Source organism: Aptenodytes patagonicus, chromosome Z (assembly GCF_965638725.1).
Source record: "Aptenodytes patagonicus chromosome Z, bAptPat1.pri.cur, whole genome shotgun sequence".
NCBI classification, from domain to species: Eukaryota; Metazoa; Chordata; class Aves; order Sphenisciformes; family Spheniscidae; genus Aptenodytes; species Aptenodytes patagonicus.
This window is the reverse complement of record NC_134982.1, coordinates 29328810-29353710: the sequence shown is the minus strand read 5'-3', so window position 1 is coordinate 29353710 and position 24901 is coordinate 29328810. Positions and strand designations below refer to the sequence as shown.

Sequence of the window (24901 nt, the reverse complement as noted above, 5' to 3'; positions counted from 1 at the left end):
TGCAAGAAAGGGAGCAGCTGAGAGCAGGTGAGGCCCTCGCCCCGCCTTCACCCTCCGGGCTCGGGGACGGGGCTGGCCCTGGGTACTTGAAACCAGCCTGCAAGGACGGGGGGTGCACCAGCCGACACCCCGCTGCCCCCAGGGGTGCCCCTCGCCGCACCAGAAAAAAAACCAGGAGCGAATGTACAGCCCGGAGGAGCTGCGGATGGGGAAGGTTTGGGAGGACACCAGCTTCAGGGCCGGGGAGCCGCGCACGGGGTCCCCGCGGCTCGGCCGGACGCCCCGGCTACGCTGCCCGCCGCAGCCCACGCCGGTGCCGGCAGAGCCGGCGCGATGTCGGGCCCCTCTGCACAAGGCCGGGGGAGCGCCCCGGCGGGAAGGGCGCAGCGTGCGGACGTGCAAACTAATCAGCTTCGAAACGGGGGAGGGAAGGGGAAACTTCTTTTATAGGGGATGTGGGAAGGGACCTAACACAGTCCTGCTTGCGAGAAACGTTATACGAGATGCTTGAAAAGAAATAATTTTTAAAAAACCTAATTAAAAATATATAAATCACCCAACAGAAACAAAGAAATATGTGGAAGGAAACGTTTCTGGATAGAGACACTGTGTGTGGCATAAAAAGCGATTGAATACATAAGGGCTTCATTAAATTCCCAATAGATAACATTTGGCTAAATCTATCCCTAGATTAAAACTCTGCATAATAGCACCATAAACTAAAAAGTTTCTTTTTGTGTGGTCCTTCTGGAGGAACTGATTGAAACATTAGCCCCCTCATAGAGCAATCCCCTCCCAATTCAGCTCCAGTAATTCGTCTCTCAGCCCTACGGGGATATGATGAGAAAGGGAGACGGGTTAATGAATCCACACTTTGCAGTTGGGAGGAGGAGAAGGAGGCGACACCATCCTGTTTGTCCCCCCAGCTTACTTATTAGGGCCCAGCCTATTTTGGAGGAATTGCTCGCCCGGGCTCCGTCCCTGCGAGGACTACAGGTCGCCTCTGCTCGCCTTGAAAGCCGGGGGGGGGGGGGGGGTGGGGGCACGGCGGGCCATTTGCATGCGAATGGGGCGCTGCGGCCCGGCGGTGCAGCGAGCCCACCAAAGGGCTGCGGGGCCGGCGGCTGTTCTGGCGGCACCTGCTCCGCCGCCGCTATCCACCGCGCAGCGCAGCGGCGCGGGGAACCGGGACTGCCGGGCCCCGGGGCCGAGGACGGGCGGCTTCGCCGCGGACTCGGAGGAGGCAAGCGAAGGGGTCTTCCCCCAGCACCACAGACCCCTTCCCGACCCCTTTCCTCACCGCTTAAAAAAAAATAAAGCTACACCACGTATTGAGATTTGCTCCTGCCAGCTCCCCTACCAACTCCCAGGTGAAGGCCCTGTCCGCACAGGATGCAGACGACCGGCATAAAGGGTGGAAGGAAAAAGTGGCCGAGCAGTTTCCTTGCCATACACCTCTGAGCACGGTTTTCCTCTGAAGAGACCCGAGGGGAGGGCGGCGGGCACGCTCGGACCCCGCCGCCCGCCGGGCCGGGCCGGCCTCCGCGCAGGGGAGGTCGCCGGCCTCCCCGGGGTTTGCTGCGGTGAAGCCAAGAGAAACAAAGACCGGGTAGCCGGAACCTTCTCTTCCCGTCTGACTGCACGGGGAAAGCGCAGGGACCCACACAGCCTCTCGCCCCGGGCCGCTGCTCGAGCAGCCAGAAGCCGGACCGACCGCAAGCCGCATCCCGCCGCGGGGCGCTCGGTACCCCCGCGCTCACGGCTACAGCCGCCTTCTCCCTCTCAAGACCTTTCCCTGCTTGATTTTAGCCGCATCTCCGAGGGGCGCCTAAGCCGAGCTCGGTACCCGGCGCTGGACCGGCACGGCAGCCCGGCGGATCCCCCCGGCCGGGCCCGGGGAAAGAGAGTTGATCGGTCTCTCGTGAAAAGGATGCGCTCCCCCCGGGATCTTTTCCCTTTAGTTCTAGAAACTAAACGGGACTCTACGTCTTTGTCCTCTAAGGGATCCGGGACACCCGAAGAGGCCCTCCAGTTGCGGACTGCAACTAGAGGCCAGCCGAGATCTTACATCCAGCCTTTCTACTTACTGAAAACCATTAACTTCACCCTGCATTGCTACAAACAAAACAGAAAAGCATCATTTTTCTATCCACGAGAATTCTTAAAACCAAGGTGACGAGGTACTTCGATATGTAAAAGCACGTAACCACACAAGCTTCCTCTCCTCACTCCAAAGAGCATTAAGAGGCACCCCTCCTTTTTTTTTTCTTTTTTCACGAAAATGCACATAATTTATCTCTGAATCTACTAAACTGTTATAAATACAGTTGTACTTGAAAAGCGCCTCCCTGATTTGAAAAACGCGTGTTCCTAGTCCACAACAAGCAACCACACGCCTACTCTTTAAACCTGCGATTCTCTTTTCATGTCTAAGGTCCGAATATTTGAGTCGGCCTTTTTGGTTAAAAAATAATTTTAGTCTATGAAATAGGTATCTATCGACCTTATGCGGGTTAAGACGAGAGTTCAGAATCAGAAAAGCTGCTTTCACGGTTTGTTTCGTACACTTAAATATCCTTACTTCAATAGCTCGTGCACTTAATAAGCTCGTCACAGGAGGATATTCCAATGCTCATTTTATATTATATGTACTGAAAAGTAGAAACACATGGCTCTACTATCATCACAGCAACATAAGAGTCTAGGACAAATCACTCTGAAGTTCAGAGCCACTATGTGCCCCTTAGTAGTAGTATTTTCCTTTGGGCCTCTTGGAAAACAAACTGTGATGCAGTTGTGATTTAGAACACACCCAAAAGTACAAAAATAGTTTAAAACTGGCTTTTTAATCAGTCCCCTGATTGGTGCCTTACAGACAGGGCTTTACTTCCGCGAGAAAGACCTATTTCTATTTATTCCCTCTTTTGTCCTTGCTCTTTTTTTGTTTGTTTGTTTGTCATCTTTCATTCTCTGCTAGGGTTAACAATGGTTTGACTGCAAAGATCATATTCTGATCTTCCTCGCAGTCAAATCCAGACATAGTAAATTTCAAGCTGTAAAATTCCTTGGCTTTTGTGCTATTAATCCCGAAGAAAAAAATATCAATGTCCCAAAGAAGGGAGAAGTATTAAGGAGGGAAGGGTCCGAAGCCAATTGTTTGGCTGGGCTCCTTTAGTCTTTGGGTTTGTTTTTGGTTTTGCTTTTTTTTTTTTTTTTTGAAAATTAAAAATTTTATTTTGAACATGTGTAAAAATTTTACATTAAAATGGTACAATAATACTTGCCAGTAATTTTTAACAATATTCCTTGTAAAGAATACGCATAAAGTACAAAATAAAAAACTCCATAAGTCTATTATAATACAAAACACAGGTTAAAATAAGAAATTATAATCTTGACTTTCTTCTGTGTAAACATGTTAATCTTTTCTTTTCTTTTATAAAAGTACATGAGACAAGTGTACTAAAATGAAAAAGTATTGCTTTGTTGTCCTCCCTCAAGCCTTTTTTTTTTTCCTGTACATCACTGTTTTCAAGCTCCTAGACCTGAGAATCTCTGAACTTTAACGGTTTAGAGACATTATTTATCACCATTTTTTTTTTCTTTTTAAGGGGTAACGAGTAACTTTCCGATAGCGTGACCGCCTGCCCATGCAGCATCTAGGCCTGGCTTTGCATAAATACGGGTCCCGGGCGGCCCGCCGGCCGCGGCAGACGCCCCCCGAGTCCCACCGCGCTATCCCCATGCAAAGCCCGCAGACCTTCCGGGCGGCGTCCGCCGGGCATCCGAGCGGCGGAGAAAGGAGATACCCCAGATCCTACCTTCGGAAAGACTCCCAAACCCTTAACAGTTAGAGATCCGGGCCGCGAAGCCGGGGGCGGCGGGCAGGGCGGCGGCAGGGGGCAGGCCGCCCCCGGCGCTCCCCAGCGAGCGGGCCAGCCCCGGCGCCGCGGCCGACTGCGAGGCGCAGCTGCTGCCCGCGCCGGGGCCGGGGCCGGGGCCGGGGCCGGGGCCGGGGCCGGGTCCCCCCCCGATGATGCTCTCGATGGAGAAGGGCGAGCGGGCCAGCGCCGCGCCGCTGCCGGGCTTGGCGGCGTGCAGCGAGGCCGCCAGCGCCGGGCCCAGCGGGTGCGCGTAGCCGAAGGGCGTCCGTGCCAGCTCCGCCGCCGGCAGCAAGGGGCCCGGCGGCGCGGCGGCGGCGGCGGCGGCGGCGGGGGGCAGCGCCGCGCCGGGGGCGCTGCCGGGGGCGGCGGGGGGCTGGCGGGGCGGCGGGGAGGGGTGGTGGAAAGCGAAGAGGGCGGAGTGGGGGTGGTAGGGCTGGAGCTGGAGGCCGTAGCCGCAGCCGTAGGGTCCGTAGGCGCAGGGCGGCTGCTGCGGGGGCTGGGGCGGGGGCTGCGGGAGGAAGGCGGCGGGGTCCACGGCGCGCAGCAGCAGCTCGGGCGCCGGGAGCTGCTGCCGCTTGAAGCGCTTTCGGCGGCGCAGGAAGCTCCCGTTGTCGAACATGTCGGCGGACTCGGGATCCAGCGTCCAGTAGTTGCCCTTGCCCGGGTTGCCGGGCTCCCGGGGGATCTTGACGAAGCAGTCGTTGAGGGAGAGGTTGTGGCGGATGCTATTCTGCCAGGCGGGGAACTTCTCCCGGTAATAGGGGAAGCGCCCGCTGATGAACTCGCAGATCTCGCTCAGCGTCAGCCGCTTCTTGGGGCTCTGCAGGATGGCCATGGTGATGAGGGCGATGTAAGAGTAGGGCGGCTTCACCAGGCTGTTCTTGCCGCCGCCGCCCGCCCCGCCGCCGCCGCCGCCGCCACCGCCGCCGCCGCCGCCCGCCCCGCCGCCGCCCGCCGCTGCCTTCTGCGGGCCGCCCCGCGAGGGGGGCCGAGAGCCGCCGGCACCGTCCCCGCCGCCCGCCCCGCCGCCACCGCCGCCGCCTCCGCCGCGCACGGGCGACCGCGGCAGCAGGGCGTCGTCGTGGAGGTCGCCCGCATCCTCCTCGTCCTCTTCCTCCTCCTCCTCCTCTTCCTCGTCCTCGGCGTAGGAGCGGCGGCGGCGGCGAGGCTGAGGCTCTTCGTCGTCCTCCTCGTCGTCCTCCTCGCCCACCACATCGATGTCGGTCTCCTCAGCCAGCGCCGACGCCTCGGACATCTCCGAGCTCAGGGTCATGGCGTGGCGGCGGGGCAGCGCATCGGTGGCGGCCGGCGCGGCGCGGCGGGCGGGCGGGAGCCCTCCCCGCCGCCCCCAGGCCCCCGCGCCGCTCCGCGGAGAGTCGCCCCGCCGCCGCCGCCGCCGCGGGCAGGCGGGCCGCTCCGAGCCGAGCCGGGCCCCAGCGCCGCCGCCGCCGCGCCGCGGGAGCGCTCCCGCCGCCCGCTCGGAGGCGGCGGCTGGTTTGGGTTTTGTTTCGGGGTATTTTTTGCTGCTTTTTGGATTTCTCTCTCTCTTTTTTCCCCCTTCCCTGCCCCTTTTTTGGGGTCTGTCGGGTTTTTTTTTTTGGTTGGGGTCGGGGTTTGGGGGGCGGGGGGGCTGTGCCGCCGCGCCTGGAAGTCAGTTCCCCCTTCTTTCTCCTCACCTCAGCCCCCAGACATTAATGGATGCGGGGCAGGAGGGAGCGCGCCTAGTCCTGGGAGGAGGAGAGGGGAGGAGGCTGGCGAGGAGGGAGGGCGGAGGGGGCGGCTTGCCGGGCCTTCGGAAAGACGGCGAAAAGGCTGGGGCCGAGTCCCAGGGAGGGCGGCCTTCCTCCCCGCCTTATAGCGAGGGGGCCATCACATGGCTCCCAGCGTCAGAGCGCGGCGGGGCGAGCGGCGGCCCCGGGCGGCGCCGTGTCGCCCCCCCCCACGCGGGGCGCCTCGCCACCCGCCCCGGCCCCCCGCCCTCGCCCCGCCAGGAGGGGCTCTGGGGGGCCGCGGGGCGACCGGTGCCCCCTTTAGTGGAAAAGGAGTGAAATAAAGTCACACCTCCCCCCGGCGGGGGGGTGGGGGGCGAAGTGCAAGTCTGCCCCAAAGTGCTGGAGCATCTTCCCAGAAGCCTTCCGGAGGGTGCCGGGAGCTCTGCGTCTTCCTGGGCTGCCCCCAGGGACGGGGTCCTGCTTCCCGTGGGAAGGAGAGGAAAAAAAAAAATTATCAGGCCGGAGAGGGAGGTGGTGAGTTAATAAACTTCAGACTTCTGTCCGCGGGATGGTTTAGAGACATCTCTTCCCCCTCCAGAGTTTAATTCATTTACGAATGAAATCAAGTATCTCTCGATGTCGACCTCGCAAGCTCTCAAAGAACCGCCTCCACAGCACACCGCTAATCTCACAATTTATTTGTAGGGCTATTGTTTTTAACGGGAGAGAGGCAGCTCCCTCCATTATGGGAAACGCTAACAGAGAATTAGCGTTACCTCTTTCTTATGCAAAGGAAAACAATTCACTGGCCTTTAAAATGCGAATTCTGCTCTAAGTGTAGGAGCAACACCCCCGAGAAAGCGAGACAAAGGATTGCTTCCTAATTAAGTCCTACCGTTCCCAGTTTCAGGTGATAGATACATGCGAGGACAGCAGAAGAGCGGGCCCCCCTTTATGCGAGGGCTGACAGGGGACAAAAAACCCCAAACTTGGACATAAATGCAATCACCATGGTCTTAAGAAGAAAAGCTTTGAAAATTCCCATCACTCCCAGTTCTGGCAGGATAACCCACGATCAGGATCCGATTGGGATGGGAGGAGTAGGAGGGCATTTCATGCTCCGGCAGACATCATCGTGAGAAGGGCGGACTGATGCCTAGCGTCCTTACCGCTCAAATCTCGCTTCTAAAACAACTCTTACCATTTTCTTGAAATGCGTTTTCGATATATTGTCCTAATCCAAAGCTTCAGGCCACCCTGTTTCAAACCCAGTTCCATGGATTTACAGAATAATCCTTTCTACTATTTCCAAAGAATCCTATTTACATTTTGTTCACTACTAAGGCGCCTGCAGGAGAATACCACCAAAACTTAGAAAACAGCCAAAAAAACCCCAAATCCAGTAATTGACTACTATTTTTTTCCTGTAGAAAGACTGATAATGTCACTCGAGATTTACAGTTCACAGGAAGTAAAATGCCTCCTCGAATTACTTTTGGGGTCCTAGGGCAAGTTACTACAAGAAAGGCAGAAAGAGGACTTTTCCTCTCCGAGAGGTTTCTCCTCTTTACAAAGAGTATTTTTCCTTTTACTCCCGTTTTGTTCCTTTTATTCTTGCTCTTCTCCTGGTACTTTCTGATGTGCCTGAACGTTTAAAACCATCTTAAAAACAAAAACCACGCTCTTAAATAGGAAGAACGGTGGAGTTTAAAAATTTTTGGGGAAGAACCGCTGTAGCAACAAAGCAGAACCAGAAGAGCGGAATCTGCCCGCGATCTCCTGCTAACACCCACGCAAGACGCACCGGTATTTCACTGAGCGTGTGACACCGCCGGCTCTTCGGCAGCACCGGGTCCCCGGGAGCATCGCGTCCCCGGTGTGCCGGGAGGGCCCCGGCTGGGGCGCGGGTCCTCCTGGACGTGGCCGGCCGGCGTGGCCTTCGGCGGGTGGACGGGACCCCCCGGCAGACTTGGGCAACACTGCAAGCCCTCGTCCGTCGCGGAGTGGGGGGCCGAGGGGCTTGCTTTCTGGGAGGGCAGCTGAGCCAGCCCCCAGTGCGGACAATTAAGACCTGGCGTTTTTGCAGCCCCTAGAGATGGCGACTTGTCTTTGTGCATCTTCCGCTTGCTCCCGTCCCAACCCGGCAGGTGCCTTCTCAAAAGGGCAAGAAAGAAAAGAAGGAAGGCGAGCAGCGGCGGCACAGCCATGAGCGGCGTTTCCCCGGGTAGGACCCGGCCGCCCGCCGTCCCCGGGGCCGCGGGGTTTGCCCTGTCCCCCGCCCCGCGGCCGGCCCCGCGCCGCTCCACTCCCGGCGGTGCTCTGCGCGGACGGGGGATGCCACCTACCGGCAAGGAGCGCCGGGCGGAGGCGGGTCGGACGGCTCCGGGGCGCCGTGTGCCGGGGCAGGGTGCCCGGCGTGGCCCCCCCGCCCAAAGCAGCCTCCGGGAAGGGTGGGGCAGGGCAGGACAGGACCCCCCCGCCCGGGCGGGACTCCGAGACCCTAAGGAAAAGCAGCATTTTGGGGGGACCTGAGAAACCCCCCTCCATGGAAAGGCTGGAACTTCCCCATCACCTTCCTACCCCCGCTCTGGGGCTCTGCCGCCCCATAGTCCTCCTTGAGGGAGCAGGGCTGCTCCCCTCATGGGCCACACACCCACCCGTGAAACGGCTACCCCAGGCCCAGGACCTCGGGGGCTGTCTTCTGTGGTTTCCTGCCGGTTGTGAATGATGTAACATAACGTGTACCTAAAACAAGAGCAGCACAGAAGTGAGATGTGAAATACAGGTGTACAGGTAGGGTTTATTTTTTTATTGCTTGAGCTTATTCATTATAAATTTTAATTATATGTTATACACGCAATTCCTGCATGCGTATACAGAACACCCCACATTTTATCAGTGCGGTGCGTGTATCGATCAAAGCACTCTGATGTAACCCATACAAGCAGTCCTGGTGGCTCCGGCTCTTCAGCCAAGCTCATGGCACTCCCCAGCAACAAGGCTGGGCCCCTGGTGTCCACGACTCCAGCAGGGCAGCAATGACAGGAGCTTCCCCCAAGCCTCATCCCTCAGATCCAAACCTGAGAAGGGGTTGGGTATTTTGGCAGCTCTCCGCAGCTGGCTGGAGAGCCCCAGAAAGCCAGGGCCTCCAGGGACGCTGGGCAGGAGCCAGACTGCTTGACTAACCTGATCTCCTTCTATGACAAGGTGACCTGCTTAGTGGATGAGGGAAAGGATGTGGATGTTGTCTACCTAGGCTTTAGTAAAGCTTTTGACACTGTTTCCCGCAGCATTCTCCTGGAGAAACTGGCTGCTCATGGCTTGGATGGGCGTACTCTTTGCTGGGTAAAAAACTGGCTGGATGGTGGGGCCCAAAGAGTTGTGGTGAATGGAGTTAAATCCAGTTGGTGGCCGGTCACAAGTGGTGTTCCCCAGGGCTCAGTATTGGGGCCAGTTCTGTTCAATATCTTTATCAACGATCTGGACGAGGGCATCGAGTGCACCCTCAGTAAGTTTGCAGATGACACCAAGTTGGGCGGGAGTGTGGATCTGCTTGAGGGTAGGAAGGCTCTAGAGAGGGATCTGGACAGGCTGGATCGATGGGCTGAGGCCAATTGTATGAGGCTCCACAAGGCCAAGTGCCGGGTCCTGCACTTGGGTCACAACAACCCCATGCAACACTGCAGGCTTGGGGAAGAGTGGCTGAAAAGTTGCCCGGCAGAAAAGGACCTGGGGGTGTTGGTCGACAGCCGGCTGAACATGAGCCGGCAGTGTGCCCAGGTGGCCAAGAAGGCCAATGGCATCCTGGCTTGTATCAGAAATAGTGTGGCCAGCAGGAGTAGGGAAGTGATCGTGCCCCTGCACTCGGCACTGGTGAGGCCGCACCTCGAATACTGTGTTCAGTTTTGGGCCCCTCACTACAAGAAGGACATTGAGGTGCTGGAGCGTGTCCAGAGAAGAGCAACGAAGCTGGTGAAGGGTCTAGAGCACAAGTCTTAATGAGGAGCGGCTGAGGGAACTGGGGTTGCTTAGCCTGGAGAAAAAAGAGGCTCAGGGGAGACCTTATCGCTCTCTACAACTACCTGAAAGGAGGTTGTAGCGAGGTGGGTGTCGGTCTCTTCTCCCAAGTAACTAGCAATAGGACGAGAGGAAATGGCCTCAAGTTGTGCCAGGGGAAGTTTAGATTGGATATTAGGAAATATTTCTTCACCGATAGGGTTGTCAAGCATTGGAACAGGCTGCCCAGGGAAGTGGTTGAGTCACCACCTCTGGAGGTATTTAAAAGACGTGTAGATTTGGTGCTTAGGGACATGGTTTAGTGGTGGACTTGGCAGTGCTAGGTTTACAGTTGGACTCAATGATCTTAAAAGTCTTTTCCAACCTAAATGATTCTATGGTTCTATGATTCTATGACCCACCATCACCTCCCCTCAATGGGTTCTGGGGGACAATGCCCCTGAGGAACCCCACAGCGTCCTGGGCCACACACCCTTCCTACAGATGGGGAGCCTGTGCCTGAGCAGAGCACCCAGGAGCCCACGTTGGGACAGGGGATAGATGAGCCTACAGACCTTCCCTGGCCCTTCATTCAAAATCAAAGAGCACCCTGGGCACGGTTTGGGGCACTTTCACACAGCCACACTGGCACACTGGCTGAGGTGCTCTGGGTTTTCCAGAGCTGACCCTAACCATGCAGAAGGATGCCAGAGCCTTCTCCAGCTCCACACAGGTCAGTTGCCTGGTGGCGGTGTGCATCCCTGGGTGATTTGTTGAGCGTTTGACTAGGTGCAGCCTGTGGAAAGCCAGGTAGAGCCTGGCCACCAGCTACACATGCTGGAGCTGAAGAGCCTGCCCTGGGCTTGCTGCACCTTGCAAGGCTCCAACACCAAAGTCTGCATTTCTTTTGGAGCGGCCTTGTACATCTCCACACCCAGCTCTGGGCCTTACCTGCAGAACCAGACTTTCTGTTATTGAAATAAAACCACTTCCTGAATACTTTACACTTTCAGTCAATGCAGTTCCTTTGGCCAAAGATTGGACTAGATTCTGAGCTGCTTGTGTCATGGAAAGAAAACATCCTCCAGCAATGGCCATGCAACAGGATGGTGGGTGGTGTCCTTTGCACTGATAGCTGTGGCTTCCATTGCCCAGTATCACAGTGACCACCATTTTAGCTCCACTTTTTTGTGGGTTTATCCCCCTCTTCCCTTGCTGTGTAGTTTTGGGGGAAGGCAACACTTCCCTTAAGCCTTCTGCAGAGGCTGGGATTACAAACAGGGTCTCTGTGACTAGGCCAAAAAGCAACACATTGGAAAAGGGCTGCAGCAGTCACCTGAAAAGCTGAAGAAGGCTGAAGGAAAATTTGGGGCTTCCTGCCATGCCTACTGCTGAAAAAGTTTGTCACCCTTGGAGATGACCCTACCTGCCCCACCACTCCATTGTCAAACTTTGGTTTTTTCTTCTTGACCAAGTTCATGGTTGGTTTTTTCCTTCTTTTTTTCTTTTCTCCCTTTGTTCTATAATTCTTGCAGGGCAGATACATTTGCTGTGACAGGTGAAAGTCACTTCCTTTAAGGCTCTTTCAGGCCTTTAATTTCTGTAAAATGTGATCAAATGTTCTCAGGACCCTTCTGCACTTCTCATCTAACAGAACACAAGGAGTTTATACCAGGTTAGACGAAGACCTGACTAGCAGCATAAGCTGACTTCAACATCAGCCAATAACAGATGTTTAAGGAAGAATATAGGAACAGGCCAAGTGTGTAAAATTGACTCCTAGCTGCCACAAATCTAGGTTTCTTTTTTTTTTTTAACCAGAGATAACATCTGAATTTAATAGTCTGTGATGGAATTTCTTCTGTGAATTTGCCCAGTCACTTTTTGAAATCATATACGTCTACACCACTGAACATGTTCTGCAGCGAAATGTTCCCTAGCTCTAATCACACGTAGTGTGAAGTACCTCTTTTTGTTTGTTTTAAGCCAGTCACCTGCTCATTTAATCCGATGTGCTCTCACTTTTGTACTAGAAGAGGCAAGTAACAACTGTTGTTAACCACCCTCTCCCTGCCGTTCATGACTTTGTAGATTTTATCACAATTTTTTTCATTGGTCAGCTCTTTTTCAGGTTGAGGAGCTCTGCTTCAGAATCACTGGATTAGCACGAAGTAATTCTGTACTCCTGACAATCCTTGCCATCCTCTCCACCTTTTCTTGTTCAGCTCAGGCTGATTATTATTGTAATAATACTCCAGAACAGCACAAGATGCCTAAATTTGCTTTTCCAGTTTCCATTTCAACTTACTATTTCTACTCTTTTAAGACAGTGTCTATTCCTGATGCTAGTGGAGGGACATCTGATTTTCAAAATGGAGCACTGGCTGTCAGAGCTGATATAGCAGGGTACTCGTCACAGGAACAAATCATGTTTGTTTAGGTTACATTTGATTTCATGACTCCACTGACTACTGAAAACCTTTTTAAGATTCTCCACATAAGCCCTGAATTCTTTGTTGTAGACATGCTCTGGCAAATTAGGAGGGAGATCCCGTAATTAATGTCTCAGATATTTGAGATATTTTCCATTTAATTCTGTAGCGATGCAAGTAAGCCCCGAAGGAGTATGAACCCATTCATAAATGCAGGCAACATCGGCAGGTATGCTCTTCATTCACTTAGAAATCCTTGGGGATAAGCTGTACTGTGATCAAAGATAGAGAAGATTGATTTTTCCATCTACAACTAAGTGGGCGGTGGGTTCCTGCTAGGGCTTGAGCAGAAATAACAGATAGCTGCTGCAGAAGGAGGAAGGCCCTCGCCCTGTCCAGCCTCCCCACCTCTGGCCACCTGCACTCACCACTTACCTCCTGCCAAGCACCAAGCTGGACCAGGAGGCCTAGAAAGCCAAAGGCAAAATCCAGAATGAATCGCATCTTCACAGCTGCCAAGACATTAGTCAAAGGTGGCACATTGACAGCTACACATCTAAAGTGGGGTAAATTTAGTCCTGATTCATCCTGGGCTAAATGTGCCATCCTTGGGTGGGACTGTGCTGATTTTGGGTCATGTCTTAACAACGTTTCTGACTTGTAACTAATTGTCTGAGCAGGGGTCAAAACATTTCTGTGAGCATGGCTTAAATGATCAAGTTCTCTTGAATTCTATCTATAGGATGTCTACAGGAATAATCTGTTAGTTTGACTCTCTGACATGTGTGCGTAAATTTAAGGTACCATCTTTTTCACACACAGCCAGTGAGGAATATGGTGACTTCTGACTTTTACCTATTCTCTAGCAAGATCTTCATTGTTAACTAAGACTAACACGAAAGCCTTTCTAGATGAGCCTTTACCAGTCCAATTAACATGAACTCCCCAGTTTTCGGCAAAGCCTGTTTGAACCACGTTCAGTGAAGGCAGGGGATTCTTCACGTAGCACTTCTCCGACTACTCTCTAGTCAGCTTCTGCGGGGTGTTATAAACAGAGAGAGGCACCCCACAGCTCATGAAAGGCTTGTGTTGTGGCTTGAAGCCCAGGTATTTTGGGTTGCTGAGTTTAAGAGTTACAGGCATGGTGAGAAAAGGACACTGTTTGCTGAGGAGCACTCTCTCTTCCTTGACACTGAAGGCTATTACGGATTACTCCATACAACTCACCGGCATGTGTTACAACACTGTAATATATGAGATGAAAACAGCACTGCACTTAAGTTCAATCTTCCTGGGCTCCCATTCAATGTTTATATATTTAGTATATCTTAAGAAGTTAAGAATTCTTCAGTGAGTCTTATGTCTAGACTTTCAAAGATAGCTTCTTTTCCATTCATCTCTCTCACAACTTTTGCTCCATACCCCATAATGCTGCTACTTTCCTCCATTAAATTACTAACATATGCACATATTTTTCCAAACAACTTAGTGCTTTTCCTCTTATGTCCTGGAGCATCTACATTAGGAAAGATAACATTATTATTCCCTGTGGTGCCCTGCTGATGTGCCGTACACTTCTGCTTTCTTGAGTGCTGAACACCGCATTCTTTTGAGCAAACATTTCCTAATGAGATTTTGAATATCAGACAGATTTCCTTTACTGCCTGAAAATACATTGAACGTGCTCTTTGTGGTCACTGGTAATCAAGACAAATATTACTTTACTTTAGCCTGATCACTTATGTTTATGATCTGTGATTTGTTTCCTGAATACGATACTAACTTAACATCTCTTCTCAACAAGCCCTGTTATTACTTACGTAGCACTGGCCGTGTCTTTCAGGAGAGCTTTTCCACTGGCATTTTGACAGCAAATGTTGTCATTCTTCTGCCTTTGAACTTCCACATAATTTAGGAGACAATTTTCCCAAGTAACCATTTTAATGGCCTTTTTCCACTCCTATGCTGCTTCTGTGCAGCTAATGAACTTTGCTTTAGCAATGTATATTCTTTGATGGTTTTGACATCCTAACTTTAACCCTTTTTCAGAACTGAAAAGACGCTTGCTGAGCTCAGGCTCCGTTTCAGTGCTACAGGTTTTGGATCCATTTAATTTCTCAACAGAAGTTCTTCAGCTACAACTAAATCCAGGTTTAGGTTTATGTTTCCCATTACGCAATTACACAAAAAGGACTGGAGAAAGCAAGCCAATACTACTTTAGCATTCTAAAATACTCTTTCTCTGATGCAAAGTTTGTTTTTTGACGGTCTGCTGTTTGATCCAGGAAATGTAACCAAATCTTACAGAGTCCCTTGAACTGCAGTTCTTGAACTGCTTCAGTTGATTCCTGATACAACTCAGTGATGTGGTTTTCAGCATAATTTGTCTTCGAAATCTCACATGAGGGAATATGAGATCATACCTCCAGCCCAGTTAATCCTAGGCTGACAGCTGGGACGGCACTTTCTACAGCTTCTATCTTGGAATAGTCTTTCTATGATTCATCTTCACTTCAGTATTTCAGCCTATTAAAACATTTTGCATGTTTGTAATCACCAGTTGGCCTAGTAATTCTGAAATCTTTCTCATATATTGCTGGCAGACTGTGATAAATCTGAAGCTGAAGTATTTATTGCTTTTACTTTCAATAGCCGGCAGTGAATCAGGTTTTTTTTTTTTTCATCTTAGCTCTGTTCCCTTTTGCTGCAGGTACATTGCCAATTTCATCTTGCAATAAATTTATAAGCTTTCATTTTAGTTCAGAACAAACTCTGTCCTCCCCAAAACCCCCCTTCCCCCGAATCTGTTTTGTTCCTTTCCTTCTGAATTAGATACTGGGTTTGCTAGTTCAGATACAGTAATACAGGCTTCCCCCCCAAACCCACCATTCTCTTCTGAGCAAACTGATTCACTGTTCCAATTTTACAGATATGCTAGACCAAATTTCTGCAGGTCCCCCCGCCATCCTTTATAGCTGTTTGATCATCCTCTAATTTTTGGCTGTGATGTTAGTCTGCTGGGAGGCACAGGTTGCTCTTCAGCAGCACCTTTTCAGTCGTCACCTTCCTGAGACCTTCTGTCACCAGATGGAGTAATTTCGGGTTTGTCATTCACTTTCACTAATTACAAAAATCTCAATTTTAACAGTGATCAAAATCTTCTGTACAAAGTAACACTCCAGTCCGGTGTAGTGAAGTGATATCATAAGAGCAAATAAAATTTACACACACATGAAAAGCACTGCCTTGGCAAAGTCTTGGCTCTGGGAATTACTAACATGCGAGCCTTAAGATTAATTGATAAAGAAGGATAAATTAATTATTAACATAGTCTTACAGAAACGAGAACAAAGGGAATAGTTTATTGAGGATATTCCAGAGAAGAACTGCTTTAAAAGGCATTAAAATACAGGATGAGATGGCAAGGTCAGTAGTATTTCTACTGATGCCAGGAGTCCCATTGGGTTCGGTTGCAGTGATGATGAGGGCAGGACCACGGAGCAACACGGCTTCTCCTCTCTTGAGTCACTCAGTGAGCATGTGTAGCACTGATGGGAACACCAGGCTTCTTCCCCCGTAAATCTGCTCCTGCACCCTGCTATGCGACACAGGTCCAGACCCTGCAAAGACTGTTTAGCTTTCTGCATGGTGAGAACGGTCTTTGGAACCAGACACGCGAGTTCCTGATAACCACGAGATTAGTCCCACCAGACTCATCAGAGACAGCAACTGAAACACAATAGCAAACCTGTGGAGGACCAAAATTGTAGACTGTGAATGATCTCAGCCCTGAGGAACGTAGGCTGAGGAACGGGGTTTACAAATACTCAAATGCAGCAGCAACTGCTTAAGATAGGGCCTTGGAGGTGTGCATTTGGTTCTCAGAACGGCATTCAGACAACACAAAGACAGTACAGGAAAAGGGCACGTTAAGACCTCAGTGATGGAAAATACTGCTACAGGAGAAAAGCTCTGGGAAAACCAGGGAGCACAAGCAGAGCGTGTTCAATGGCGAGCAGAAAGCAGTTGCACACGGGTGCCTGATAACATAAAAGAGGCTGCAAGGCCAAAGCGAAAAACACCCGAGATGGAGGAAAGTAAAAGCGGACAGGAACTGCCACATGGGCAGTGGTGGCAGATAGCCTTGCAAAAAAGAAAAAAGCCTCAGCGGTCAGGCCTGGACAAGGGTGGCCAGGTGGAGGAGAGTTTCACCCAAAAAGCCACGTTGCAGAGCCCCTGCGGTGCAGCTCAGCCTGAGACGGGCAGCAGGGAGAAGGGAGGCGAAGCACAGGGGGGCCTGAGCTGGAAGAAGAAAAATCACGGACAAAGGGAGGAGGTTTGCGTTACACAAGCAAGAAAAAAAACCACAACGCCTACATGTTTCCTAGGAAGAAAAAAATTAAATAGGTAATGCCAGATCGGAGATGGACCCCGCTGTAGCAGGGAGCACCGCCAGCGAGGCTGCAAGTGGCGGGGGAAGGAAGGCAGGCCGCGCACCGCACGGCGAAGAGGGCGAGGGCCAGGGCCAGGGCCAGGGCCGCCGGGGCCCCGCCGGCCTCACCTTACACCCCACCTTACACTCCTCTCCGAGGAGGCCGCGCCCCGCCGCCGCGGAGGGCGCCCCCTGCCGACCAGGGCAGCGGCGCATGCGCTGTGCGGCGCGCTGTGCCTTCCTTCTGGCCGCCATCTCGCTCCCCTCCGCGTGCAGCTTGCGATCCCGCGGCCCTCGCCTTTCCCCCCGCTCCGGCGCCGCCGCTTTTGCCCCGGGAAGGTACAAAGGAGACGGCGCGGGGCGGGCTGGGAGGAGGTTGTTGCGCGGCCGAGGGCTGCGGATCGGTGGGCGGCGGCGGTGGTGGTGGTTGGGGGAAGGGAAGGCAAGGCAAGGCGGTTACGGGCTGGGCCTGAGGGGAGCCTCGCCTCGCCTCGCCTCGCCTCGCCTCGCCTCGCCTCAACGGCGCTGCGCGCCGGCAGACCCCTTTCCGCCCCTGTGGCGGGGCTGGGGCCCCCTCCTGCTGGGGACGGTGTGTGTAGGTGTGTGGCTGCGGAGCCCCTTGCGCCCACCTGCCCTGCTGCCGCGCCCGCCTTCCATGGACGCTCTTGTTGCTTCCGCAGATGAAAGAAACAATCATGAACCAAGAAAAGCTCGCCAAGCTGCAGGCCCAAGTGCGCATCGGTGGCAAGGTAGGAGCCGCCTCCCCACGCTGCCCTCGGGAATGCGTGTCCCTACACGCACACCAAACCTAGCACCAGGGGTCCTGAAAACTGGGATGGGGAGCAGCCCTAAGTACTCTCAGCTTGGCTTAACTGTCCTCAGGGGAGGCTGTGCTGCTGCAGGGGTCTCTAGAGTCAGTTCAGTAGAAGCAGTATGTAGTAGCTGAACCGCCAGCGTTTTCTGTTGGGGTTTGTTATAATATATTACAGCAGACTTGCAGCCTGTATTCTTGTACGGGCTATTTTAGACCACATGTAGGATTTGAGGTGACTAGACCTTACAGCAAGTGAGCTTGGGTATGGTTTTCATAGCAAATTATAGAGGGTTATGTTCCAAACTCTCGTCACAAATCTTTAAGATGCCCATGGCTGGTTTTTTTGCCTTCTAGGACAAAGTTGGAAATTCTGTACTTGTCATACTCTTTTAATTGTAGAGGAACGTGCTCAGAAGACTTTTTTATTTTATTACAATCTGAATATATATAGCTGTGTGATTACTTATAATCTGAAAATAAAAAAGTATGTTGAATATAGTCATATGCTAGTAAACATTTTAATTACAGTGTCAGTTTCAAGGTAAGAATTTGTTAGTGATTTTTTTATACCTGAGGAAGTGTACACACAATATTTTAGAATACAAACTATTCAACAGAACTCTTGCTGACAGAGTTTCCAGGAGCTTTCATTCCTGTGCTGAATTTTTTTGCCTTTAGCTGGAGATTTAGGCAGCCTTAAATCTGGGTTAATGTAATTAACTGGCTTGGTGATTTTGCGTATTCTTTGTATGGGTTACTAGTTAAGCAGAGAACTGCTGTATTATATTGATGATTGTGTGCATGTTACCAGCATGTGTGTACTGACTATAGAGGCTTTTAACGTTTGTTACATCAGAGCATGCATTCAGATTACAGCTCTTGCAGCATTCTGGTCAATACAGGTCTTTTAGAAACATTAAGCAAAGCTTAGAATATGCTGGTAATGCTGTCATTCAGTTTTAAAATTGGCCTGTGAAATACTTTGAATGCCTGAACTTGACTTTTTTAATTTGTTTTATAATTGGAAGTTATTACTGGGATTCTTCATGGCATTGTCACTGTATAAGTTGAGATGGGTGTGGAGGAGGCAAATGGGGAAGAGTCACTTCTTGTGAGAAGAGGTTGCACATTGCCTCTGCTGGAAGATTTTCATGATGATGCAAGGTTGCAGATCTTACAAATATGCTAAGTATTATGTTTAGATGGAGGGCTATTGAAGTACTTCGTTATGTGAAATTTGAGACTTTTGTGTAGAATATCGCTATAGCTAAATGTCATGGCTCTTCTTCCAAACTTTTTTAGAGGAGTGGCAGATGAGTCTGTAGTATTCCATTGGTGGCCTGCTGTACCCACTCCTCTTTAATATAGAGGTAGAGGGGTGTGAACAGCATGTCTCAGCAAGATCAGGATAGCATTTGCGTAGTAAAAACCTGTAATCTTTAGAAGCTTAAATCTGTGGAGATGAAAGCAGCAGCTGTTCATTTAAATTAAACTCATTGTCTGAAGTTTGATATCTATGTTTAATACGGGTAAAAAGGCGGTATATGTTCCTATACAGCCTTTGATTCAGGACATCCTCTCACTAAATTTCAAAAAATGTCTTTTGTCCAGAGAGGCTTAATGTATACCTTCTGTAGCTCAATTCCTGGGTAGCCAAGGTACTAAAATAAAGCCATTTCTAGTATATTAGTAGTTTTCAAATTGCCGTGTGCGCTAACCTGACAGTAGCAGGGAATGAATATCAGGCTTTCTAGACAATGCCTAAACTAAAAAGCTGTAGTCTTCCAAGTGTTAGTGTCATGTGAATTTGTTATTAACGTTCCTCATTATTTGTAACTGGATTATGTTAAGAGTTGTTAGTGTCCAGCCAGTTTTCTAACTTCTGCCAGTTAACTCAAAAGGTATTGCAGCCATTTATACAGCTGGGCAGCAACACATTCTGTTATTGCTAGCATGTGGCAGATGGGCAACTGGAGTAGGAGGACTTAGATTAGTAGCTATAGTGTGTCAGAAAGGAGCTTAGTTTCACCTGTTCTTGGACATTTTATGTCAGATTTACTGAAGCCTTATGATTGTGCAAGGAAGTATAGAATGACACTTTCTGCTTTTTCATAGCTATAGATATTTTCTAATATGGGACAGTTATTTCCCTGGAGAAACCTAGAGCTTCATGTCTGTAGGGCAACTTAACCTTTGCTTGTTTTGCTTTCTAAACAGGGGTGGTCTGGAATAATATGTAGAAGTATTTTTTTAAAACACAAAATATTTTGGGAAAATAAGTGTTCTTCAAATATGTATGTGTAAGTCCATCAGATGGGAGATTTCTATTTGGAATAAAAATTGAGTATTTTGAGTTTTCTCATATTCATTTGTTAATGAATGTTAAAGTTGATAACTTTATGGCCTCTGACTATTATAAAAATTTGGCTACAATTTAAGAAAGATGATCTAAGGAAAAATTCATAAGCTTCAGAAATTACCTAAAACTGTGCTCATTCTTCATTTTTATGCCTATGATAACAGATAAGGGTAAACTTGAAATTTTTCTTTTCTAAAATGGTGCAGAATCCGTATAAGAATTGTGGCATAAATGTTCTCTGGTGCATTGCTACCTAAAACCTCACGCTTCTGACAGACATGCAAAGCTTGCCTTATAGCAAGGGAAAGATAGCTGCAGTGCAGTTGGAAGGGTGGGCTTGTGCGCACTGTGACACAGAAGTAGAACTTTGTATGTTAAGTTGATTCGTAGGTGCCTACAGAGTAGTTATACGGCCCTGAGGATTAGAGTTTGTGAAGAACTACTTAAGTATTAATTTGTAACTTTTTTTTTTTTGCAAAGGGTACTGCCCGCAGAAAGAAGAAGGTTGTCCACAGAACAGCTACGGCAGATGACAAGAAACTTCAGTTTTCTTTGAAGAAACTGGGAGTCAACAATATTTCTGGAATTGAAGAGGTAATTGCTTCAAAGGAAAAAATAGTTTTCTATATAGAAATATAAAATGTATCAAAATCAATTTCCTGGTAAGTAACATCCTAAACTTGTCTGTAAATTATCAGTAGGTCTTTATTGAGCTTTAAGAACTTCAGTTTCCTGTTAAATAGAAAAATCTTGCTAAACTGCTTCAAATACTGAATTTTTTTTCTTGCAGGTAAACATGTTTACCAACCAAGGAACAGTCATTCACTTCAATAACCCTAAAGTTCAGGCATCTCTGGCTGCTAACACTTTCACTATCACCGGCCATGCTGAGACAAAGCAGCTGACAGAAATGCTTCCTAGCATCTTAAATCAGCTTGGAGCTGACAGTCTGACCAGCCTGAGGAGATTGGCAGAAGCTCTACCGAAGCAACGTAAGTTGAAACTTGAATGCATTTCATGCCAGCAGCTGACATGAGGCTTATTTGTATAGCAGCAGTGAAATTCAGTGCACTCTTGCTGTCTGCAAGCATATTATAAAATGCTTATAAAGAAATGGAGCTTCTGGATCTTATTTATAGCTCAAATCCAATGATGAGTATAACTGAATAAAGCAGAGGCACCTGTCAGCGCCTCTTGCAGCTGGTCTAGGACTGGAAGGCTGTAGCCAGACTTGATTTCATGGTGGTTTGCTCCTTGATGTGGCTACCATATTTTTACATACCTCGTTCATTAAGGCTATATAGATGAGTTACTCTGGAAGAGTTAGGTTTTAAAAAAAGATAAACTTTGAGTATGTCTGTTTTGACACTTCGAATGGAAACATAAGTAATGGGGAAAGGGACTTGAGGACAGACATCTTGCAGCTGCTTTGCTGCCTCACAGGTGTGGTGAAGGTATTTCTTGCATGGGCTTTTTGATAACTAGGAGGGAATTATGCAGTGTTTGTAAGGAAGTATGTTACAATTTCTGTGTGTGTAGAACAGTGTAGAGAACAGGACTGGCATGAGCATTAAGCTAGATACACCAACTTCCTATTCCATCCTTAAATTAGTAGTAGAGCATGAACGCTTGTTCTTCCTGTATGGGAAAAGCAGAGGAGGGACTTAAGTATATGGTGTTTGGAAAAGGTGCTGCCGCTACAGGGTGAGAATTGGGAGTGAAAGACAGGTGTGTTGACACTGGGAACATTCCTCGTGTCGTGCGTGTACAGTCTTCCTACTTTTCTGAAATATCTTAAGCCCATTCCTTCTAAGGTATGGAACATCCTAAATACAGAGAAAATGGGAGAAGTGTTTCTGGTAGTTCTGAACTTGATTGTTACATTTTTTCTTCCTGTGCTTTGCTGCCAACAAGACAGCCTCTATTTCCATTCCTAAAGTTGATGATACTTCCCTCCTGTCAACTTCCCACTGAAAAAAATCCTGCTAGAAGTAGTCTTCAGGAGGTGCGATAAACTGCTTCTCCCCATGGAGCTCAGGTCCTTCCTTCCTAATGTCACCTGTGTGGCTTTCTTGTAGTAGGGCTTGAAAGAAAAAAAAAACTTTAAGGATTTAAAATGATCCCCTAAGATCTCTCTTCTCATAACAAGGTGGGTATGTTCTGCATAAGCTAAAATGTGCAGTTTTAATATTAGGGAAGCTTGTTTAAAGTGCTTGCTTTGTATGACCTAGTAAGTGGCTATTCCTTTCCAGTTTGGGTGGATGCCAGAGTAGTTGCACAAAACTTCCCATTCGGCATTGTCTGCTAGATTTGGAAGCCTGACATCGAAGAGTGAAGTGTCTGTGATCATTGCATTTGCAGGTGCTAAACTGAACTTAGTCTTGTCTTGTCGATGAGAGAGAACGCAGACTATTTAGGAGGAAATAACATGGTTTGCTTTTAAAATGTCATATTTGACACTAAGATGCACTTAAGCTGTAACAGCTTTCTGCTGTTAAAAAACAAAATGAAGGTTAGCGGTGACCTTGTCCCAAGCCCTTTCAGACCAAAGTTTATGCATTCATCTGTTTTGGTTCCCTATAAATCAGGGTACAAGTCTAGTATGAACCCATCTCTTTCCTCATGCTCTTCTTGAAAACTGAGGTGATAGCGAGTATAAGACAGCTTACCCTTGGTAGTGCAGCTAAGAATAGCAGTAAAAGTAGTGGCACAGGCACCCAGGGACTTGAGATATCTATTACTAGCATACTGCTGCAGTTTCCCAGGTGCTCATTGGTCGGCTACAATGGATGTGGTTAAGTCTCACTAGCTCTGCCAAATACAATGGGAATGGTTAAGAAATCACTGAGTCAGCAGAGATGTGGACCGGAACACATGGTTACCTCAACCACCTAAGTGTAAAATTGTGCATCCAGTTCCATATTCCTTTGACTTTGCCAGGTAACGATGATCTCTTTAAGTGCCTTTAGTCATGTGTGTCTGCCTGCAGCTTCACAATTACACCTTAGTTTTTATTGAAGGCCTAGGATCATAAGATCCTTTATTTTCCTGAAAACGTGCTGATGTAAAATATGTAAACCTTGAGAAACACTGAGTAGTCAATAAACCAAGCTGCTTTTAAGGGAAATTGGTAAAATCAATCTCTGCACTTGTAGCTGAAAAATGATTACCATGCAAGGCCCTGAGTATACCTAGATACAAGATGGTGACTAATAAACTGGTTTAGCATGCGTCTTCTCATTTCCCTGCTGGGCTGTTTGAGCATTATCAGTAATAACAAAGGGAATGTGAACTTCCTTGGTTAGCTGGAGATTTTTATTCAGCAGGGGAACTGGATAAAGCATTGCAGTTTAGCTCAGACAGATAATGTTTTCAAAAAACACAAAGGAGAACAACTAATCAGGGTGCCTATGGTGAGCTTGACTGATGCTTTTGAACTACTTGCTCTTGCAGCTGTGGATGGAAAAGCACCACTTGCTACTGGTGAAGATGATGATGATGAAGTTCCAGGTAAGAACAAGCATGCAGTGGAGGAAAAGGAAGTGAATTTTGCTGAGAGATAGCAATGTGTAGTGTAAGACTGGGCCAAGGATGGTAAGAGTATTGACTAGTCACTCGCTGTCACAGAATTTCTGTGGGCGGGTTATTTCATTATTTTCAGACACTATGAGAAACTTACATGGACTATTGGTTTGAGCTAGCATTTTTGTCCTGTGTAGAAGTAATAGCTATGGCTAGGATAATTATTTAATATTCAGTAAGAAGGGTGGGAAGAAACTACCTTCTTGGTATCACTTTGCCCAGTTGTAGGCAATGAAGTTGAAGTTAAATGCTGTGTTAAAAGCATAACAACAGCATAACTCAAATGCTCTTAGAATTGTGCTTTATAGTGAATGATCTAAAACTTACTTGGTTGAGCAAGAAGAATGATCCATGAAGCTCTTAAAAGTTACTTGGTCTGTGTTTTATAAGCTGAAAGTTTTTTGTGTTATAAGCACTTGATATGAACTAGAACTTTGGGAAGAAAAAAAAACAAATGCCAAACCCAAAACATTTGGCAAAGTTGAAGTGGGTCAAACTTTAATTTCAACATTCTTCTTTTTCTAGATCTTGTTGAAAACTTCGATGAAGCTTCAAAGAATGAGGCAAACTGAACTAAGTGTCACTTTCTGAATAAAGTTAAGACTTGAAAAAGCTACATGGAGCTGCTATTTTATATTGTGACTGCTTTGATTTTATTTTTATTTCCTGATGAGATCTCAAGATCTGTGATATTTGGAAACTCCTTGAACCTGCAGCTCTTTAGTTACTGCTTGTACACAATATTATTTTTGTGGCCTGATTGAACCAACCTATGCTTTGAAATAAGTCAGATTGCTAATGAATCTCTGCCTAGACACAATTTTTGAGTAACTTGTATACAAGCAAACCCCATCTTTAATGAACTTTGGCATACAATAAAAATATAAAATAAACTTTTTGGTGTGGCTTCTTGTCAGAAAAGCAGGAGAAAAAATTGGCCATAAATATTAAACAACAATAAAAGGTCTTGCTTTTCTGCAGAGCATCTTCCTTTTGCTGTGTTAGAAAAATGGCTTCTACAAAAATTTTTCTGTGCATAATGGAGCATTTTAGACTTAATTGATGAATTCCCAGTGTTTGCAGGTCAGAGCTACATACGCTCTAAGTCACTTCGTAATTTGAATTTAAGAAATAGATCTGTATTCTAGAAATAATTGTTGGTGGTTTAATATAACATAAAACATGCAGGTTGAGAGAGAACTTTGCTTGGCCGTGAAGAACAGTGGCAAGCTGTTGGCATCTTGGGGGGACTAGATACTAACGTTAAATTTTTATCTTCAGGGAGCGTTTAATAGATATTTCCAGGGTGTAACTATTTAATGAGCCAAATAATACTTTCCCAGTATTTTAATTTTACTTTTCTGAAAATGCCAGTTATGTGGGGGAATGAAGTATAGGAAGGAGAAAAAGCCTTAATAGAATTGATAATGGCTTTTAATGAAGTCTGTATTTAACATTTTCAGATCTATTAACTAGTAATTATATTTGGATATTTCAGGAATATGTTCTTTTCATTGCTTTTGTGTGTTTCAGAGAAAGAGAGAACTTGGGTTTTGGGCACAAGGAAGGCTTTTTAAATTCCAGTCTGACCTTTTCATAGCTGGAGCTTCCAGGGGTGAGGGCTAAACTTCATGTTTGGGAGTCTTTGGTATTAGTGATAGATCTGATTGCTTCCATAACAGAAGCTAAG

At 48.4% G+C, this 24901-nt stretch overlaps 2 protein-coding genes across 3 annotated transcripts; one reads left to right on the top strand and one right to left on the bottom strand.

The window, feature by feature from the left end:
- Positions 1-3843: 3843 nt before the first annotated feature.
- Positions 3844-5157, bottom strand: LOC143172977 (forkhead box protein D1-like). Its single transcript, XM_076362906.1, has one exon. It carries the CDS (start codon positions 5155-5157, stop codon positions 3844-3846), a length of 1314 nt encoding a protein of 437 aa, XP_076219021.1.
- Positions 5158-16671: 11514 nt separating this feature from the next.
- On the top strand, positions 16672-23827 carry BTF3 (basic transcription factor 3). Of its 2 annotated transcripts, XM_076362280.1 has the most exons (6): positions 16672-16795; positions 17137-17205; positions 20110-20223; positions 20420-20621; positions 23083-23139; positions 23737-23827. In XM_076362280.1, the coding sequence occupies exons 2-6, from the start codon at positions 17137-17139 to the stop codon at positions 23781-23783; spliced, it is 489 nt and encodes a 162-aa protein (XP_076218395.1). In that variant the 5' UTR covers positions 16672-16795; the 3' UTR covers positions 23784-23827. The 2 variants fall into 2 exon arrangements, with proteins under 2 accessions (XP_076218395.1, XP_076218394.1); XM_076362279.1 differs by lacking the exon at positions 23737-23827 and having other exon boundaries at positions 23083-23192.
- The last annotated feature ends 1074 nt before the right edge of the window (positions 23828-24901 follow it).